Source organism: Pempheris klunzingeri, chromosome 2 (assembly GCF_042242105.1).
Source record: "Pempheris klunzingeri isolate RE-2024b chromosome 2, fPemKlu1.hap1, whole genome shotgun sequence".
Classification (NCBI taxonomy): Eukaryota; Metazoa; Chordata; class Actinopteri; order Acropomatiformes; family Pempheridae; genus Pempheris; species Pempheris klunzingeri.
The window spans coordinates 12,836,410-12,853,980 of record NC_092013.1 but is presented as its reverse complement, the minus strand read 5'-3'; the positions used below and the strand labels follow the sequence as shown (position 1 = coordinate 12,853,980).

At 39.9% G+C, this 17,571-nt stretch overlaps 3 protein-coding genes across 3 annotated transcripts; 2 read left to right on the top strand and 1 right to left on the bottom strand.

The window, feature by feature from the left end:
* Positions 1–745: 745 nt before the first annotated feature.
* Positions 746–8,678, top strand: rab44 (RAB44, member RAS oncogene family). Its single transcript, XM_070850969.1, has 9 exons — positions 746–2,587; positions 3,391–3,464; positions 4,485–4,573; positions 4,669–4,791; positions 4,875–4,956; positions 6,389–6,503; positions 7,076–7,174; positions 7,297–7,373; positions 7,530–8,678. The coding sequence occupies exons 1-9, from the start codon at positions 803–805 to the stop codon at positions 7,615–7,617; spliced, it is 2,532 nt and encodes an 843-aa protein (XP_070707070.1). The 5' UTR covers positions 746–802; the 3' UTR covers positions 7,618–8,678.
* Positions 8,679–10,269: 1,591 nt separating this feature from the next.
* On the bottom strand, positions 10,270–12,634 carry trub2 (TruB pseudouridine (psi) synthase family member 2). Its single transcript, XM_070847121.1, is given in 9 exon segments — positions 10,270–10,644; positions 10,646–10,841; positions 10,948–11,084; positions 11,265–11,337; positions 11,608–11,689; positions 11,784–11,845; positions 11,945–12,019; positions 12,152–12,286; positions 12,450–12,634. Coding segments are annotated over 9 exon segments (999 nt in total). The 5' UTR covers positions 12,568–12,634; the 3' UTR covers positions 10,270–10,523.
* Positions 12,635–12,921: 287 nt separating this feature from the next.
* On the top strand, positions 12,922–15,850 carry hdhd3 (haloacid dehalogenase-like hydrolase domain containing 3). Its single transcript, XM_070848741.1, has 3 exons — positions 12,922–13,021; positions 14,607–14,941; positions 15,213–15,850. The coding sequence occupies exons 2-3, from the start codon at positions 14,612–14,614 to the stop codon at positions 15,606–15,608; spliced, it is 726 nt and encodes a 241-aa protein (XP_070704842.1). The 5' UTR covers positions 12,922–13,021; positions 14,607–14,611; the 3' UTR covers positions 15,609–15,850.
* Positions 15,851–17,571: the final 1,721 nt, after the last annotated feature.

Sequence of the window (17,571 nt, the reverse complement as noted above, 5' to 3'; positions counted from 1 at the left end):
CGCTGAAGAACATAGTGAAATTGAATGCAATGTTGAGCAAGCAACATTTTCAACATCAATAGAGGAGTTGTCCACAAATGAGGAACAAAAAGAGCATGTAAACACATCTCAAGTGAGAGGAGCTCAGCATTCAGACGATGCTGTAAATGAAGTACACGGAGAGGAGGTAAAGCCAACAGAAATGCAAGACATGCATAAAATTGATCACCCCTCAGTTAAAGAGAGCAAATCTTCTTTGAAAACACCACTATCAGAAATGAATGCACCTCCAGATTTCAATCTGGACAATTCTCAGAGTATCAAAGAGCAAAGTCACACAAGCCCCACAAGGAACAAAAGGAAATTTGGGTCAAGCCGAAGAAGTAAAGGCAGCAGACAGCACGTAAAGGACGAACCTAAAGAATCTGAAGAAAGTAGAGGGGATGATGAAGCCCTCGAAACAACAAAAATGTTAATAGCAACAGAGACAATGTGGCTGGAAGAATTAAAAGAGAAAGCATACCTCAAACCTTCTGAGGAAATTAGATCAACTGTAAATGATAAAGAAAACACACCAAAGATGCTGGAGGAAGACAATATTTTGTTGGACATTACCTCAAGCTCAAGCAAAGATGATTCTGTCAAATCCAATGATAAGGACGATGAGGAGGAAAAGAAACACTCAAAAGAGCCAGAGGATTTATGTCAGTTTACAAGATATGACACAGTTAAAATGGACTCGATACAATCGCCAGAAGTCTCAGATTGGAAGGATGATTCACACATAGAGAATATCTCATGTCATGATGACAAAATCACGGCCATGTCAATCACTGCAAATGTTCCTGAGCAAGAAGAAGCCTTTCATGTCCAAAACACTGAAGTTTTATCTTGTGATAAAGACTCACTGGGACAAGAAATGAATATGCAACTGACAAACGATGCAATAGAAACTGTGGGTCCACAACTTTGTGGACAGGATGAAGTTGGGGAAAAATTACAAGATTCGACGAAGAAAGACCATGAAGCCCAAGAAATTAATGCTTCACAGGGTGACCCGTTTTCTGCTTCACACAACAAAAATGACACTTTAGCTCCATGTGACACTGGCCTTGAGGAAAACTTCAGAGCAGAGCAAGCTGCTGATGTGACTGAGGAAAGTGGACTTTCTACAGCAGTGACTGCATGTACCAGCCAACTTGGGACAGAAGAAAGTGCAGATTTGCAAGAGAAATCCAAACAGAAGAGGAGAAAGATGGGCTCTACTCGCCGGACTCTCAGTGGGAAACCAGAAGGAGGAAAGGACAACAAAGATGAAACAAAAGAAAGCGACTTTAACATAGAAGCTAACGTTAGAAAGCTTGAGAAGATGGAAATAGTGGAAGAGTTACCAATGAAGAAAAGGACATCGCAGAGTCTTTGTTATGAAAAACAACTGAAAACGAATGAAACCAGTAGTGGAGACAACAAGGGGCAAACGCAACAAAGCTGTACCTCTGACCTGCAGAGTATACAGAGCAATATGTCAGACATAGATGAGTTGAAGGCTTTCCCTCTTGAGCAATCTGCCTCCTACAGTGAAGAAGTGGTTAATCCTGTTAGGTTTGTTCAGGTTACTGATGCAAGAAACACCGAGAGGAATGTAGATGTTAGCATGGAATCATCGCAGCTAGATGATTTGACGGGCAATGAGATGCATATAACCTCTGTGCAGACTTTGAATACTGAAGACGCTACAAAAAAAGGGAGTTTTGAGTCTTCATGTGGGATCAAAATGAGTACAGAAAATGATGAGGAAAAGCCAGAGAGTGTAAACACAATACAGGACCAAGGTTTGAAATCAGATGATGCACCAGTTGTAGCTGCGGCAGATTTGGAAATAGTGAAATCTGTGATCAGAGGAGGAGCTGGAGAAGGGTATGAGAATGACCAGGCTAGCATGCAAGAGCTGAACGACGTGGATGATGTCGCTCACAATAAAAATCTCGAGATGAACAGTGCAAGTCCCAATTTAAATTCACCAAACAGGAGAAGAAAGATGGGGTCCACTCGCAGGAGTCTCGGATCACGGACTCAAGACTTGCATCAAAAGCAGGGGGTGGATAATGATGCAACAGAGACTGCAGCAAATGTTGGAGATGTAAAGTCTGAATGTTTGTCTGGCATCAAAGAAAATGAGCTGCAGCCTTACATAAAACGCAGCCACAGTGAGTCTCAACAAAGGGAAGAAAAAGTATTTGAAACAGTGGAGTGCAGCCACACTGGTGAGTCTTATTTCAAACCTCCAGCTCGCCAGACATTTGAAGAAAATCCTGTTTCTCATGGCCAGTTAATAGAAACAGAGCCTCAGCTGACTCCCAATTATCTCCCTGCTATACCACGCACTTCTCCCAAACATGATCTAATGTCAGAATCAGCATCTGGTGGGAGAAGAAGAAAATTGGGATCTCACCGGAAGTCACGTGGACACCAAAACAACGAGGATCAAACCGAAAGAGGCGACAAAATAACAGAAACACAAAAAGGGAGAGATGTCACAAGCATCACAGATGAAAGCACAACCACGACAACTGAAGAAGAGTCTTTGGGCCTGGATAAAATAGCAGAGGTAAGCAGTTTTCTGTCTTACAATCTAACAATTTTTAGTAGGAATCTTCAGTTATAGTTATTTCACATTGCAACTGATGCACAGACTACTGTTTGCACTGTGTTTTAATTCCTACTTGTGGCCAGTTTTTAGGGAACTTTCTAAACACTGAGCAGTTCTCTTTCTCACAGTAAGTCTGTGTTGTACTTCCCACTGCACACTGATCAAGTGTTTGTTACAAGAGCAAAATGAAGCAAGGAACCAAAATGAGGAACATGCAGACCACAGTGCATGTTTCTCAGAGTGTAAAGTAGAACGTAAATGTGGTTCTGTGTTTATTTTTGTCTCTTGTTTACTTAAATAGGACTAAATGACTGACAGTCAGGGGGCTGTGGCAAATGAGTGACCTCAAAGCATGCAGCATCATGCAGCAGAGAAAAGGCCTTGCACAGATGTTTTGGTTGTTATGCATGCATTGATTATATCAAAAAGCCCTGATACTTTTCCTCACTATAAAATGTCATATTTTAGTGGTTGTAACATTGCATTGTTACATCACATATCAGATGGAGCACAATCAGCACAAATTCCTGAGTATCTGATAAAGCGCTCCCAGAAAAACAAACATCTCACTTCCTGTGTGCCAGATGATTATTCCTGTGAAACCTGTCAAATACAAAAAGTAGATCTGCAGTTGTTGGCTTGACATAAAACAAATATATAAGATTATCTTTTTATCAAGTGGCAAACTAAAGAGAAAACAATATGTGTATCATATATCTGCTGCCGTCACCTCATGACTGCCATGTTTTTCGTCTGTGCAGGTTGATGAAAGCGACAAGAAACCATCATCCAATATCAGCACTTCAATGCTGGAAAAGCACTCAAGGCCCAAAAGGTAAGGCCGACAACAGAGACATCAACAGTGCGGCCTCCTCCAAAACTTGTCCAATTGGTTGGGTAACTATTGCTTGGGTTACTAAATCTATCACAGCTTAATTGATTTAAGCAAGGGTACATTGAATCACATTGGATTTATACAGCAATGAACAACTAACCATTACCTCAGCAACTGAAAACATCACTGAGGAGAGTCTGGGTTTGGATTTCACTGCTCAGAACCAGTAAACAATGATCATATCAAGACTTATTTGACTCTCAGATAGTCTTCTAGACATTTAACCTCCATGAAATTTGTAGACCATGTTAGTCTGCGTTTAGTCAGTGTTAACCATTTAATCTTATTGCAATATTGCACTGACAGTTCTGCATCAGTTTAACTAACCTGGAAACTACCGTCATGTTTTAGCGTTTATGGCAAAGACTTACCGTCAGTCTTCTCACGTCAGTTCAAAATAAAACTATCCACTGAAGTGGTAAAGACGTTCTGTCACTCAATCATTATATCTCACAAACGCCTTACCTCTGCTCTAATCCTCATCAACATAGTACAGTACACGCACTATATAAACAGCTTTGTTGGTTTACAGTGCTTTGTTGTGATCCAGCTTCCTAATAGGCAGTCTATAGTGAGGTCACTGCTGGTCTGAGTAAGGAGACACGAGAGGTTAGCGTGATATGATGTGACTGCCACTGCGTTATTCTCAACATAATCATCTTAGAAGATGAGATGGAAGCACAAGCATGGAAAATATTCATTTGTCCCTCTATCAGTTACTGACTTGTCATGAGGACAGACAAAAGGATAGGGCGCAGTGACCAAACTGTACAGTGGTTCTTACTATTGTGTGCATGATTGAAGACGTGTAACGTGAGATGTGTGTATGTATGCATGTAAATTATTAAGATGTGCTTTTCCTGGAAGAGGGAGGTATGTTTAGGTATTCTTGTAGTTTTAATCTGCAGCAGATTGCAGGATCCACTGCAGATTATTCTCTCAACGTCGTCTGTTCCACAGTGAGAAAACATCCGAACGAGTGACTCCAGTTCAGCATCCTTATGCTGGGATCCACCTCGGACAACAGAGTCAAAAGACGTATTCTCTGGGTAAACAGAGCATTAATACTTACACACAGCAGTCAGTTTAATATGGAGAAAGGAGTGTAACATGTGACCCGAAAGTGCTTTTCTGTTAATTTTAGGAGAAACTCCCACAGCCAATAGCTACAATGTGCTGATGATTGGAGACAGCAGTGTGGGCAAAACCTCCTTCATAGAAAGAGCTCAAAGCGGGAAGTTTTCTTTAGATTTACCAGCCTCTGTTGGTAAGACCCAGATCTTTATCCTGTTTTATTCCCATAAATGTGTGTAAATATACAATTTAATGTAACATAAATACATTTTGCAGGACTTGACAGCTCCTTGTGGACTGTGGTAGTGGATGGAAAACCTGTGGTGCTACGGTTGTGGGACACAGCAGGTCAAGAAAGGTAACTTTCCTGTTTTCTTTTACACTGCATTATTGAGACACTTGTACCAAATATTTCTGTTGCAGTCAAACCTGAACTGTAAGTCTTTTTGAGAAGACATTTTACCATTTTAGGAGTCTGTTTTCCTCATCAGGCGATTTCCTTGCAGTACGTTGCATGTAGAGGAAATGTAAAAATAATTTTAACACATTTTGCTCATGTTAAAAAGTTCACCCAATATTTGAGGAAATGAGCAACCCCTCTGAAGCTACAAACATGCATCCCCGAGCGTGTGACATAAACTACATCCAGGATTGATCATGTCCTTCAGTCTGTCTCTGTTGGGATAATGGTGGTGGTCTTGAAGCATTAAGAGGTCGACCGTTTTCTGATGATGTTTGCGTAAAGATGTCTGTAAGCAGAGTAGAGATTTCTGTCAAAACGTCACCGATTTCCAACGTGCGCAGAAAAGGGAAATAATGTTGTTGTTGTTTAAAGAAGAGGTTTTTTGCGAGGCCAACAGTGTGATGGTCACTGGCAGTGTGTACACCTCAGCAGACAAGACTTCAACTGAGCATATGTGACAGTGCTTACACAAGTGTCATCCTCTACACTCTTACTGCTGTAGACGGTCACGGATACTATAAATGTGAGTAACTACAGGCAGCAGCAACCCTAAACATACCAAACAAAGTGTTCAAACCAAAGGGATTAGAAGCCTCCGTCAGGCCTGGTTTCAGAACAGGTTTGACACATCTCTGAAATGCTTTGTAAGCTGTAATTAGCACAGATTTGGTCCCAGCAGCAGAGCTGAGGGTGATGTGCATGCAGTGTGTTGATGTCCACGTGTTCACACCACATTCTTCATGTTGGTTGCATTTTCACAGGACATAGATTAGCAGATTAGTGTGGTTTGAATACAAGTTAATATTGAAAAAGGTCATACCAGTGTGTGGCTCAGACAGTCACTGACAGCCATATAGAGTTTACAGAGAGCCTCCGTAATGTCAACACAGGGATATACACCAAGTCATTGTCACTTAAACTGTTTAAACATGTCTGCTGTCAGAAGATTTAGATTACGATTTAGTCTTAAAGCCCCAAAACATAAATAAAAGGGCTTCACATTTATTATATAAGGCCTTGTGGCCTTATATAATAAATATAATAATGTAGTGAACTTCATTGTAGAAGCCATTGTGCAGTCAGTGTTTACATCACCAGTATTTCCAGGAAAGATGTTCAGAGTGCTTCTCTTGAAAAAAGGGTTCAGGGAAGTCTCTGCAAACTCATCTAACCAGTATCATTAGACCAGCAGAAGCACACGTTCTCCCTTTAGGGTGAATTACAACAGTAATTGCACCATCCTGTTAAGCCAGTGGCCTCTTGTGATGAAAAGCACAAAATCTCTGAGCAGCCTGTTTCTGCTAACATTCTTTGTTACCCTTCAAAGGTTTCACAGCCTCACAAGACAGATTTTCCACAAAGCCCAGGCTTTTCTCTTGATGTACGACATCACTTCCTCCCAGAGTTTTTCTGCTGTCAGCTACTGGGCGAGCTGCATTCAGGTATGGTGCCCTTAAAGCTTCAGTGGCTGTTGTTTCAGTGTCGTCACCACACCACTGGCTTTGTTTACAATTTTTTTCTTTTTTCTTTTTAATGATATGAAACTTCTCATATGGATCATAATTTAATGCCATAACACAGAACAGTTATGTAAGAACTTTTCTAAAATCTATACTATCTGGAACTATCTGATCAAAGAGTAGTGAACAAGTCCAAAAACCTGATGAAGTATTTGTTGCCACTACTACAAACACATGAAGGTCAGAACCATGAAAGTGTTAGTTCTTTATATACAATTTAAAATCTCCAAGAATCTCCTCTGAATATAGTCTTAACTACAACAATGATAAAAACCTATACTGAATTAACTACCAATGATATCTACATGATGATATCTATGGCATCTATATGCATCAACCATACTTCACATTCCAATATTGATATTGATTTTCAGTATACACTAATTTATCTGAGAGCAAACAAAATAAAACTTTTACTTTTACTTTTTAGAGTACATGTGACCTCAGATTGGTCTGTAGACATACTTTAAATGGAAATCAAACTCTCTTTGCAGGAAGGGGCTGCAGAAGACGTGACCATTTTACTTCTGGGGAATAAAAGTGATCATGCAAAGCGGCAGGTTAAAACTGAGCAGGGGGCAACTCTCGCTACGGTATGGGTCTGTGGAGTTACATCCTCTCACACTTTTAGCTCATCTGGTGATGACAGAATATAGCTGAATAGCTGTGATTCAGTCACAGACCCACATTAACAGCAGCAGTTTTACCTCCACAGGAGTACAACTTCACATTCATGGAGTGCAGCGCGGCCACAGGTGAAAATGTGATTCAGTCTTTGGAAACTGTGGCCAGGTAACATATTTCATCTCTGTCGCAGACTTTTCCTTTGTCTAGTGCCAGCTATCACACTCATATGAGTTTTAAAATTATAAACTTATATATTCTGGGGTGTTTTAATGTTGTCTTCCATTCATACAAATGATTGTGTTGTTGTTGTGTTGTTTCCAGGATGCTGAGTCAAAAAGTTGACACAACAGAGGAAGTCTTGTTGTTACACAAAGAGCCCCAGCAGAGAAAATCTTCAGGATGTTGCTGAACAGACGTGTGTTGAACTGAAGCTGGTACTTAAACAATCTTTGGTTCTTTCAATCCGTTTTATTATTAGTTGTATTCATTTATATAAATGTATAAGTTAAATTTCCTTTTCACAATTACCTTTAGCTGTTTTATTATTCCTACCAAGCCTTACAAGTACATTATTGAGTTAGAGGACAATTTAAGAGTAAAATATTCCTTTAGATGCATAAAATAGTTCATAATTTGGCTGTGAGATGAAGCCACAGAGGGTGTTTTGATGTGTACTCACTGTAAGCCTTCATGTATAAACTATACTGTACAGCTGGTGTGGGCTTTCTTCCTACTGTGTGTTTTATCTTGTTGGATTGATTTTCCTTCTGGAATATGAAAGCTTTACTCTACTGCTGCAATTTGAAATGATCACATTAAGTCACTGTTTGTATTGTTCCAGACTGAGGAATTTCCATCTGTGGGTGTAATAAAAGATTCCTTGTCCTTGTTTCCACAAAGACAGTCTTCTATACTGTACAGTTATTGTTGTTCTACAGTGTCGATACTTTATGAAAATGATCAATTTTATTTTTAGGACACAAATATACACTGTGTCTGTACGTGGCTTTAAATTCCACTGTTTCTGAATCTTAACAGGGAAAATTACCACTTGGAAGTTAAAAAAAACATGGCACCAAATCAATACTAGTAAGGGTCTGCAGAACTTTGAGCATACTTATGTAATAATAGTGCAATATGCCTGTGAACCAGAGTGTCTTTTTCCTTCCTGGCTGTTTAGCACACAGTCTTATACAATGATTACATTGAGTTTATTATGGTTTGTGTGTTTACCATCTGTTCTAAATGAACACTTCTGGCAACGTCCTACTTGGTTTTTGTCACACAGCTGCCAGGTCGGCCAGATAATCATAAATTAATTTCATGCCTCTATAATTAAAGACAGTGGTAGTTAAATAATTAGCAGGTTTTAAATCAAATATTTTTTGTTATGTTTCTGTGTATTTCCCTGTAATCTATATCACTTTAATCAAATTGTTCTAACATCATGTCTCATGCTTAATAAACCTCCAGAACAACAACTGTGTGCTCACGTAGTTAATTTGTGTCCTCATGGAAGTTGTGTGTTTCCAGACTGACAAAGACAACAGTGTTCCCAGTGGAGCAACAAGTCCTTCAATGGTATGAAGAGCATGACAACAATGGCGCCACTGCAATAACCCCAAAACATCCCAAAAGAGCTTTTGTGGGGAAAAAGAAACGCTGAGGCAGCATCTTCTGACATCAGAGGATGAAGACGATTACACCAAATCTGATATTAGTGATTGGCCCTAACTTCACTGGCAACATTAACCCACCAGGAGAATTATTCCTCCTTCCTTCCTGCCCTCAGTTATTCAGATAATTCAGTTTTAGGTCGGGACATGTAAACATTGTTACTCTGTTCAACATCAAACATCACAAAACCTGATAATAATATACAAGAAATGATTTCCAAGAATGATGTGATTTGGTACCAATACCAAGAAATTACCAAGTATTCAATTAGTAAACTTCTAGGTACAAGGATCACAATGAAATGTAAGTTATAATCTCTTTAAGCTACAAGAAACCGTTTTTATTGCATTTACGATTGTTAGAGCCTGAGGAAAGAAGCTGCTCTGTAGTCTGCTGGTATGTCAAATGTCATTTGGGCTCTGGGCAGGAACCTTGGCTCACTGATGCTCAGAAGATGGATACAAGTGATGTACATATTCTTTATTTAACAAGGTATAAAGTGGTTGTTGAGATTAATATCCTGTGGTGAACTATGCACATCCCTTGCCCATTTGTTGCCAGACAGGATGCTTTCTATTACACCACTGTAAAAGTACAACACCAGTGCTAATTAATTCCAATGAATTGCTGCTGTGTAACCTAGAGACTTTTAGTCAGTACACAACAGGTCAGCTGAACAAGCAAAAGCATCAGTCTGTCTACAAACATACAATTCAACATATATCAATCAATCTTTATTTATATAGCGCCAATTCACAACAGCATTATCTCTAGACGCTTTACATAAAGAGCAGGTCTAGACCAAACTCTTTAATTAGAGAGAGACCCAACGATTCAGGAATTAAAAATTAAGGATTCAAGAATTCCCACATGAGAAGACCAAAGTTTCCTATAATTAATATTTTCTTTGGGAATAGGAACTTCCCATTTTCCCTATAATTTGCATCAAATTACAAAGTTATTTCCATGAAGAAATAACTGAATAAAAACCTTTTGAAAGGGTTAAGGCACACGGTTACATATACAGGTTTGTATCCTAAACGTAGGAGCACCGTTCAAGTTACTATTGGGGTCATTTCTTTCTCCTGTCTTGAGTGGTTTAAAACAATGACAGCAAAGTAAGTGAAATAAAATTAGCTTTGACCTTCTGTCACTTTGGAGTTTTTGTGTGTATAGAAAGTGCATTGTCTCACCAAGACACATTAAACACCACCAACTACTTTGTACTAATGCACTGTTTAACATCTCATCTATAGACACAGCAATAAGTTCAAACTATAAAAAGTAGTACCGCAACAAAACATATCTTAAAAATCTTCTCATTATATTTCATGATAGAAAATAAATGAAAAACACTTTCATGTTAATACTTTGGGGAATAATTTAATATTACCTGCACCACATTTAATGAAGGTGTCTCTGTAGTTTGTACATTAAACAAACGCATGATATAATGAAATGTGTCCAATTTGATATTTTCTCTTGAATCAGGATCTCTGATCTTTCTCATCTCTTTTCCAACGGAGCTGAACACAAAGTGATGCAGCGTTCGGGCTCGTAGAGTAGCTGTAGAGCCGTTCTGTTTTTTGTGATCAGCTACCAGAGTGACTTGTATTAACTGCTTATCACAGCAACAAGTTATTTGATTCCACCTACTGCTGCTTCATCGCTGCTTTCATCCTGTTGACTGACTGTCGTTGTATTCTCCTCCAGTGGTTGTGACGCTGGGTCCTTGATCTGTGTGTGGGAATGTTTTTTTAGAGGACTTATACTGCCTGATGGCCTGCATTACATCAGAAGCAGTCCAGTGATGACGGATCAGGGCGTCCTGCAAGGTGAAGGGGCCATCTCTGGTCCGTCTAACTCCTTTACACACCGCTGCGCTGCGCAGCTCGAGTCCAATCTCATGCACAACTTTGAGCAGATATTTCTGAGTTTCATTTATGCACTGCACCTCTGCAAGAACAGGGGGAAAAAATATCAAGCAAGATCAGCGAGTATACTGAAAATATTTCAAATTGTTAGATGAAGTTTGCTGTGTGTACAATTGAAGATTATTTACCTAAAGTGAAGTTGGGGGGCTGGAAGTGAATGCAACGCAATCCTGTCAAAATAGGCTGCGATTTTCCCTCTGGACCCAGTAAACCTTTCACAGCCATCTCATAGGCCTCCTGTGAGCGCAAGTCTACTGTGGAATGCCTACACAGGAGGGAAAATGTGATCTGTGTCTACGAAAAAAATCATTTAGCACTTTATTGTGTCCCTGCTAAAAGCTTATTCAAATGATGAAGCACAGAGACAAAACTGTCCAATGAGGTGGAACTTATACAATATTGATATTAGGTTTATAGAAATGCAATGAGTATTAAATATAGTTACATTAACAAGGCCTTTTGATTGGCTCCTTGCAGCATTGCCAAGACTTTGTCCAGCTTATCCTGAGTGATGTGACCTGTTGAACACGACAATATGTCATCGTAAGATACAGTTAAAAGGCACAATAACTGATGCAGTGAGCTTCAGTTTTGTTACCAGCTGGTGACGAATACACAATGAGTTACAGTATTACAGAGTGAATGGCTTTAGACAGTGTTATTGGTTATCTGTAGTGAGCTGTGTAACCACTTATTTCAAGTAATAAAAAAAATAAAATATAATACTTCTTCTCAAATGCAATGATCTCACAGTATCAAGCGACCAAACTGGACACACATGGTCTTACCATAGGTGGCCCTTTCCACAACTCTGCCCGTGTGAGAGAAATCATCTGTTGCTGTCCCAAATTCACCCTCCAGTGTGTAATCCTAAAACATAACAAACTGTATCAGCACTGTGTTTATTCTGTCTTCATTTCATCCTTGTACATCACATGTAAAAACCAGCAAGAAGATAAATTACCCTGGTGACTCGTGTTCTGTAGAGATCATTCAGGGCCCTGTTTCCATCCCCAACAGCAAGAACTAAAGTGGAAAAAAAAGGTGTGTAAATGAGACTTATCACATTAAAACACAAAATAGTCTGATATAAATTGGTTTTCTCATGTGATCTAAAAATCACACCCAGGACACCAGAGGAGAATGCATCCAGGCGATGTCCTACTCCAACTTTAATATTTTGGAATTCAGGTCCAGTCACTAGAAACACACAGAAAACAACCATTTTATTCACTCACATATGTATTAAAGATATGAGAGAACACTTTAATTCAGTAGCACCATGATAAGATGTGTGAACATGATCAGGTGATCCAGGTGAAGATAAAGTACCCAGAGGATGTTTGGAGAGCACTGGCACGGAGACTGCAGACAGTGTGAGTCCCTTGGGTGAGTCAGCCTCACTGACTGGGTGTGCCAAGAAACGGACCTCCTGAGGAAGTGGCTGGGACGGTGTGGCATTTAAACCTATGCAACAAAAAAAGGTGTAGCATACAAGGGTCAACAATAATTTACATGGGACCCAAGTGCTTAATGTTAATGTGCACATTAGCGACACCATGCCTTACTTTCACAGCACACATAGAAATCTAGCAGCAGAGTTAAATGCAGTAAAGGGTTTTTATCTCACCTTTAAGAAGATTTGTCTCGATTGTATCCCGGACGAGTTTCCAGTGGACACCAGAAGGTTTGTACACACAAAACAGACCCTCTAACCTCCGAAACATCCGAATAGCTGGAGTTGCCATTATGTTACTTGCATCCCGATTTCTTGAGAAAAAAGACTAGGTCATATTTCTCCAGACTTTTTACACTGCTAGGAGTGATTTGTATTCTTCACAATTTGCTCCACTTGACTTTTAAGCATGTGAACCTTCGCGCATGCGTCCATGTTTGTCCATTTAATTTCCGGTAGCTACTTTGTGAACCTACTGCCGCCTGCTGGTCTGGATGTATAACAGACTGTAGCTGCTACGTGCAAAACTATAAGTGTGAGAAGGCAGGAAATCCAGTAGACACCGGATTAAAACTGTTAAACAGTTAATTTGAGGAGGGTTGGAATAAATATTGTGATTGGGAATCACCGTCATAGGAGGTTAAACAGCTACCGTAAAACCCCTCAAGCGAAGAAGAAGGAGGACAGGCGGCTAAACTTAGCTAACCTTGTTTACAACCTGTGACAGTTCTGGAGACTTGACTTCGGTAATGTTTAAACTGTTTAAACGCTTGTTTCTTGTCTTGTCTTTATAACACAGTATGTGCGAATGGGCCGGAAAGTTGCTAATAATACTAATAGTGGTAAAACAGTAACATTACAAGGACACTTGACGCGATGCTAAGTAGGTACGATATTTGGTTTTAACGTTAACTTCCGCTGATCAGAACTTGTAACCAAGACGACAGCTTGTAGTTGACGTCATGTCCAACGTGTGTGTAGTAGCCAGCGTCAGCAGCTGTTAATAACCATGGAAACATGACGTATATGTCTGTGTTTATACCTAGCATGTGATAATCAGTAACAACAGCATAGCACAGGGTTGTCTGGTTCACTGTCACTTTCCATAACATAATGTGACATGTCCATGTAAACCAAGGCGTCCTTTAACTTGTCTCTGAAGGAAAACCACGGGTGTAAATAATGAAATTAGTGTTGGCTGTGTTCCATTTAGCTGCCTCAGCTTGAGGGTCCTTTTATTGTCAATGCTGGCTTACTCTCATCATGACACCAGAACAGCAACACCTGAATAAAACAGAGCAATCCTTAAAGAAAGCTACAAATTCATGATCCATCCACACAGCTGTTTTCACAATACTAATCCACTTGATTATGTAGCAGCTTTTAAGGCGGTACAGTTTACAGATTTAGATTTACAGTCTGATGGCCTCATGTAGTTGCCCACACAGCTCCCTGCATCTTCAGCCTGGGCAATAGTCTCATCAGAATAATTTACAATACCTGTGTGGGTGTGCAGGTCATTTAATGTTAGTATTGGCAACATCTGATTTTCCTACCATGACAAGTCAAAATGTCATAAGGACTATGAATTATTTAAATATAACACAGGTAGACGTAGATATTAATGCAGGATCCACCTTAAGACGTTTATCATATCAGTTGATTATGCGCCGTAGTGGTGCATATTCCCAAACATTTGTCATTATAATTAGATTTAGAGCTGCCATTATTCGATTAGTTATCAGCTAACTAATCATCAGTTTGAGTAATTTTTAAAAAAAAATAGGGTACAGTAAAGTGAATACAGCATATGTGGGTGGTGGAAAGAACAAGACATTTGAGGACGTCATCTTGGGCTTTTGGAAACAAAGATCGACATTTTCCCCATTTTCTGACATTTTATGATATGACATAATTCCATTTAGCTGCTTCAGTTTCAGGGCCCTGGTGCTGTGCATGCTGGCTCGGTGTCACACTGTCTGTCCAGGACACCTGAATTGTTGTTGTTAATGTTATTACTAACGTCTGTGCTTTTCCTACTATGACAGCTCATAATGTCTGCTATCAAAAAGGCCTATTGTGCATAACTTTTTACATTGTATGATTTGATTAATAACACTAGAAATGTCAATACTTCAAAATGGTAATATAGCTTAGTTCACTATATAGTAACTAGTCAATGATTTTAGACTCAGACTTTTGGGTTTGTCTGAACTATTCCCACAGAAACAACCTGGCGAGGAAACATTTAATAAACACTCAGGTTCTCGTGTTTGTTTGTTGTTTTTTTTTACATTAATCTGTGTTATGCCTGTGGTGTTACTTCTGTAGGTGTAATGCGAGCTCCTCTGCGCTGGGTGCTATGGGATGTAAAAGACACCCTGCTGAAGGTGCGTGCCTCTGTGGGAGAGCAGTACTGCAAGGAGGCAGAACGCATGGGCTTGGACCTCAGCCCCGTGGAAGTCGAAGCTGCTTTTCGCCAGGCGTATCGACGTCATTCCAGCAGATACCCAAACTACGGCATCACTCAGGGCCTGGATGGACGGTCTTGGTGGATGGCCGTTGTACGGGACACCTTCTCCCAGTGCAGGGTACTGGACCCAGCCCTGCTAGACACAATTGCTCACAACCTTTATCATAACTTCTGCAATGCAGAGAACTGGGAGGTAAATGATACATGACACATGTGGTTTGCTTAAATAATAAATTATAGGTTAATTTCAATTTCATAAAGCCTGCTTTACTGATGTTACTGCTTCATACATTAGAAATACAACACATTCATTACAAAATAGTTTGGAAACATAAACTAAGCTAAAAAAAAAATATCACAGTTTTCATTTGCAATGACCATTTAATTTAAAGCCTGTTCTATTAATACTTTATGGTTCTGTGTAAAATGGTCATTTAAGATTGTATAATGTCCCTTTGTTTTAGGTATTTCCGGACTCAGCGAAAACTCTGGAGAGTTGCTCCTCTCTAGGACTCAAGCTGGGTGTGGTGTCAAACTTTGACGGCCGCCTGGAAGAGATTTTACGTGTTTGTGGTCTGCTGTCTCACTTCAGCTTTTTGATAACATCAGAGCAAGCAGGTGTAGCAAAGCCGAGTCCAGCCATCTTTGATCAGGCGCTGCAGAGATGTGGTGCACCAGCTGCTAGTGTCGCTCATATTGGGGACCACTATGTGAATGATTACCTCGCCTCTCGGTCTCTGGGCATCCACGGGTTCCTGCTAGACAGACACAACAAACACAACCGACCCGACGTCCCTCGAGAGCATCGGCTCAGCTCGCTGGAGGAGCTGCCACCACAGCTTCAGCAGCAAATGGACTAATGCCAAGTAGTCATGAGCTCGTGTGCAAAGCTTCTCAGTCCATCTGTGGTCCAGTTAAGGAACTAATTTCTGTGATTTATCAATGTTGACATGAGTGGGCTCCACTACTTTGGAGCTCTTCACCTGTTTAACAAATGAAATGCTACTGACAGAAGTTTTTAGAACAAAATCCAGAATATCAGGGATCGTAATATAAAAACAGTTTGTGAAGTGTGGAATGATCATGCACTTTTTCTGTAAATAAACGTGGAGCGATAAATATGTATTAATTGTACAGAAGCTGTCTTAGAAAACAGCCTCATTGACTTTTTGACTGATGACAAAATTAAAGGGTTTTGAGACTGAGAAAAAAAAAGGGTAGTTATTTAAAATGTAGTGTCTCTTTACACACGGGTAAATAGCCTGACGGCAGCTGTTAATGCCCGGCCCAGTAACGTCGAATAAAGAGCGACAAAGTCCTCATAGAAGGAGGATGTGGTGGATGAATGGGTCAAATATAGGACCTTCACCCAGGGGAGAGGGGTTTGAGTTCTGTGTGAAACCATCCGTCAATGCCGTTAGCCTTTTCATTTTTAGCCTTTTGATTTATTCTTTTCAGTGGGTTTCAGTTTTAAATCATGCGTAGGTTTAGTCAACAAAACTACGTGGTTAGGTTTAGGCACCAAAACTCGGGACATGTTATAAAAAGTAAGATTTTTTGAGAAAACAAATCTATTTATCTATTTAATCTATATATTTCTTACACCCTAATTGCTTAAATTATGTAAAAAAATCGAAATATTAAAACCCTTTTTCTTCTGTATCTCAGGAGGATGAACACCTGGGTGTAAATAGCCACATTGGCTATTATCCCAGAGTGCAAATAGCATCTGCTTATTTAGAAACAGTCTATGATCAAAGACTGTGAATGGACACCTCACATCACTCCTTCATCACCCCTTGTGCCATGAGGGTGGGGGTGATGAGAGGAAGACCACTCAGGATGGAGAAGTTTCATCACTGTATAGTAGCGATCACTCAGAGTACGTTTGCACTGATTTGCAGTGACACCTGCCTCTAGAGGGATCTTTAAGGATCTTACATCTTTAAGTATATTTGGGGCATTTTATACTTTCAGTGCAGAGTTGATAGTAAAGAGGCAACAGGGAGTGAAGGGAGAGACAGATGGGGAAAGAGGCAACAAAGCTCCACTGCCAGGCTTGAAACATGGACGTTGTAATTTCTGATCAGCACGTAAAACCACCAAGCTATTGGGTCCGTCTCTTAACTTGTCACTTCATCTGTCATCTGTATGTCTATCTATCCATCCACAACCGACTTTGGCTGGTGCTGTTAATGAGACGCCCCTGTTCACTTTTTCCATCAAACAGGTTTTGGTCTCAACAATAATTCATTTCTTTTGCAGCAGGGGAGGCAACACAACATGTACATGCATGCATGCAACTCACCACCATTCACTAATACTTTTTCCTAAAAAAAAAGTTTGCTTGTAAATTCTCCAGCACAGAGGAGCAGAGATGTTGCTCTCATTGGTAGAATATATCAAACCAACAGCTTTAAAGGCAGATTCACGTTTTCGAGTCAGTGTTAAAATAGTACATGCCACACGCCAGTACGTACATTGAAAGCTAGTGGCAGCTGAAATAGTTCGTGCTGTGCATAGTGGCCCTGTAACACCATTTCAATATAAATTTACATGGATAGAATTCTGTAAAGATTCAAAACTTCAATCATCAAGTCATCGACATGAATTTGAATATCGTAACATCACACTTACGTTGTATAAAATGTCTTGAAAGCTGTGTGTGTCCAGCCCAAATTACATTTGGGTGACCTAACCCTTTCAACTGAAGCTCTGACCTTTCATCATTCCGAATGATTTGTTTCTGTGCTTAGCAGTAGAAGAACAAGGCAGGGTTGCTTAACCCTAATACCTTTGTAAGTACTCTTATTTCAAACCATC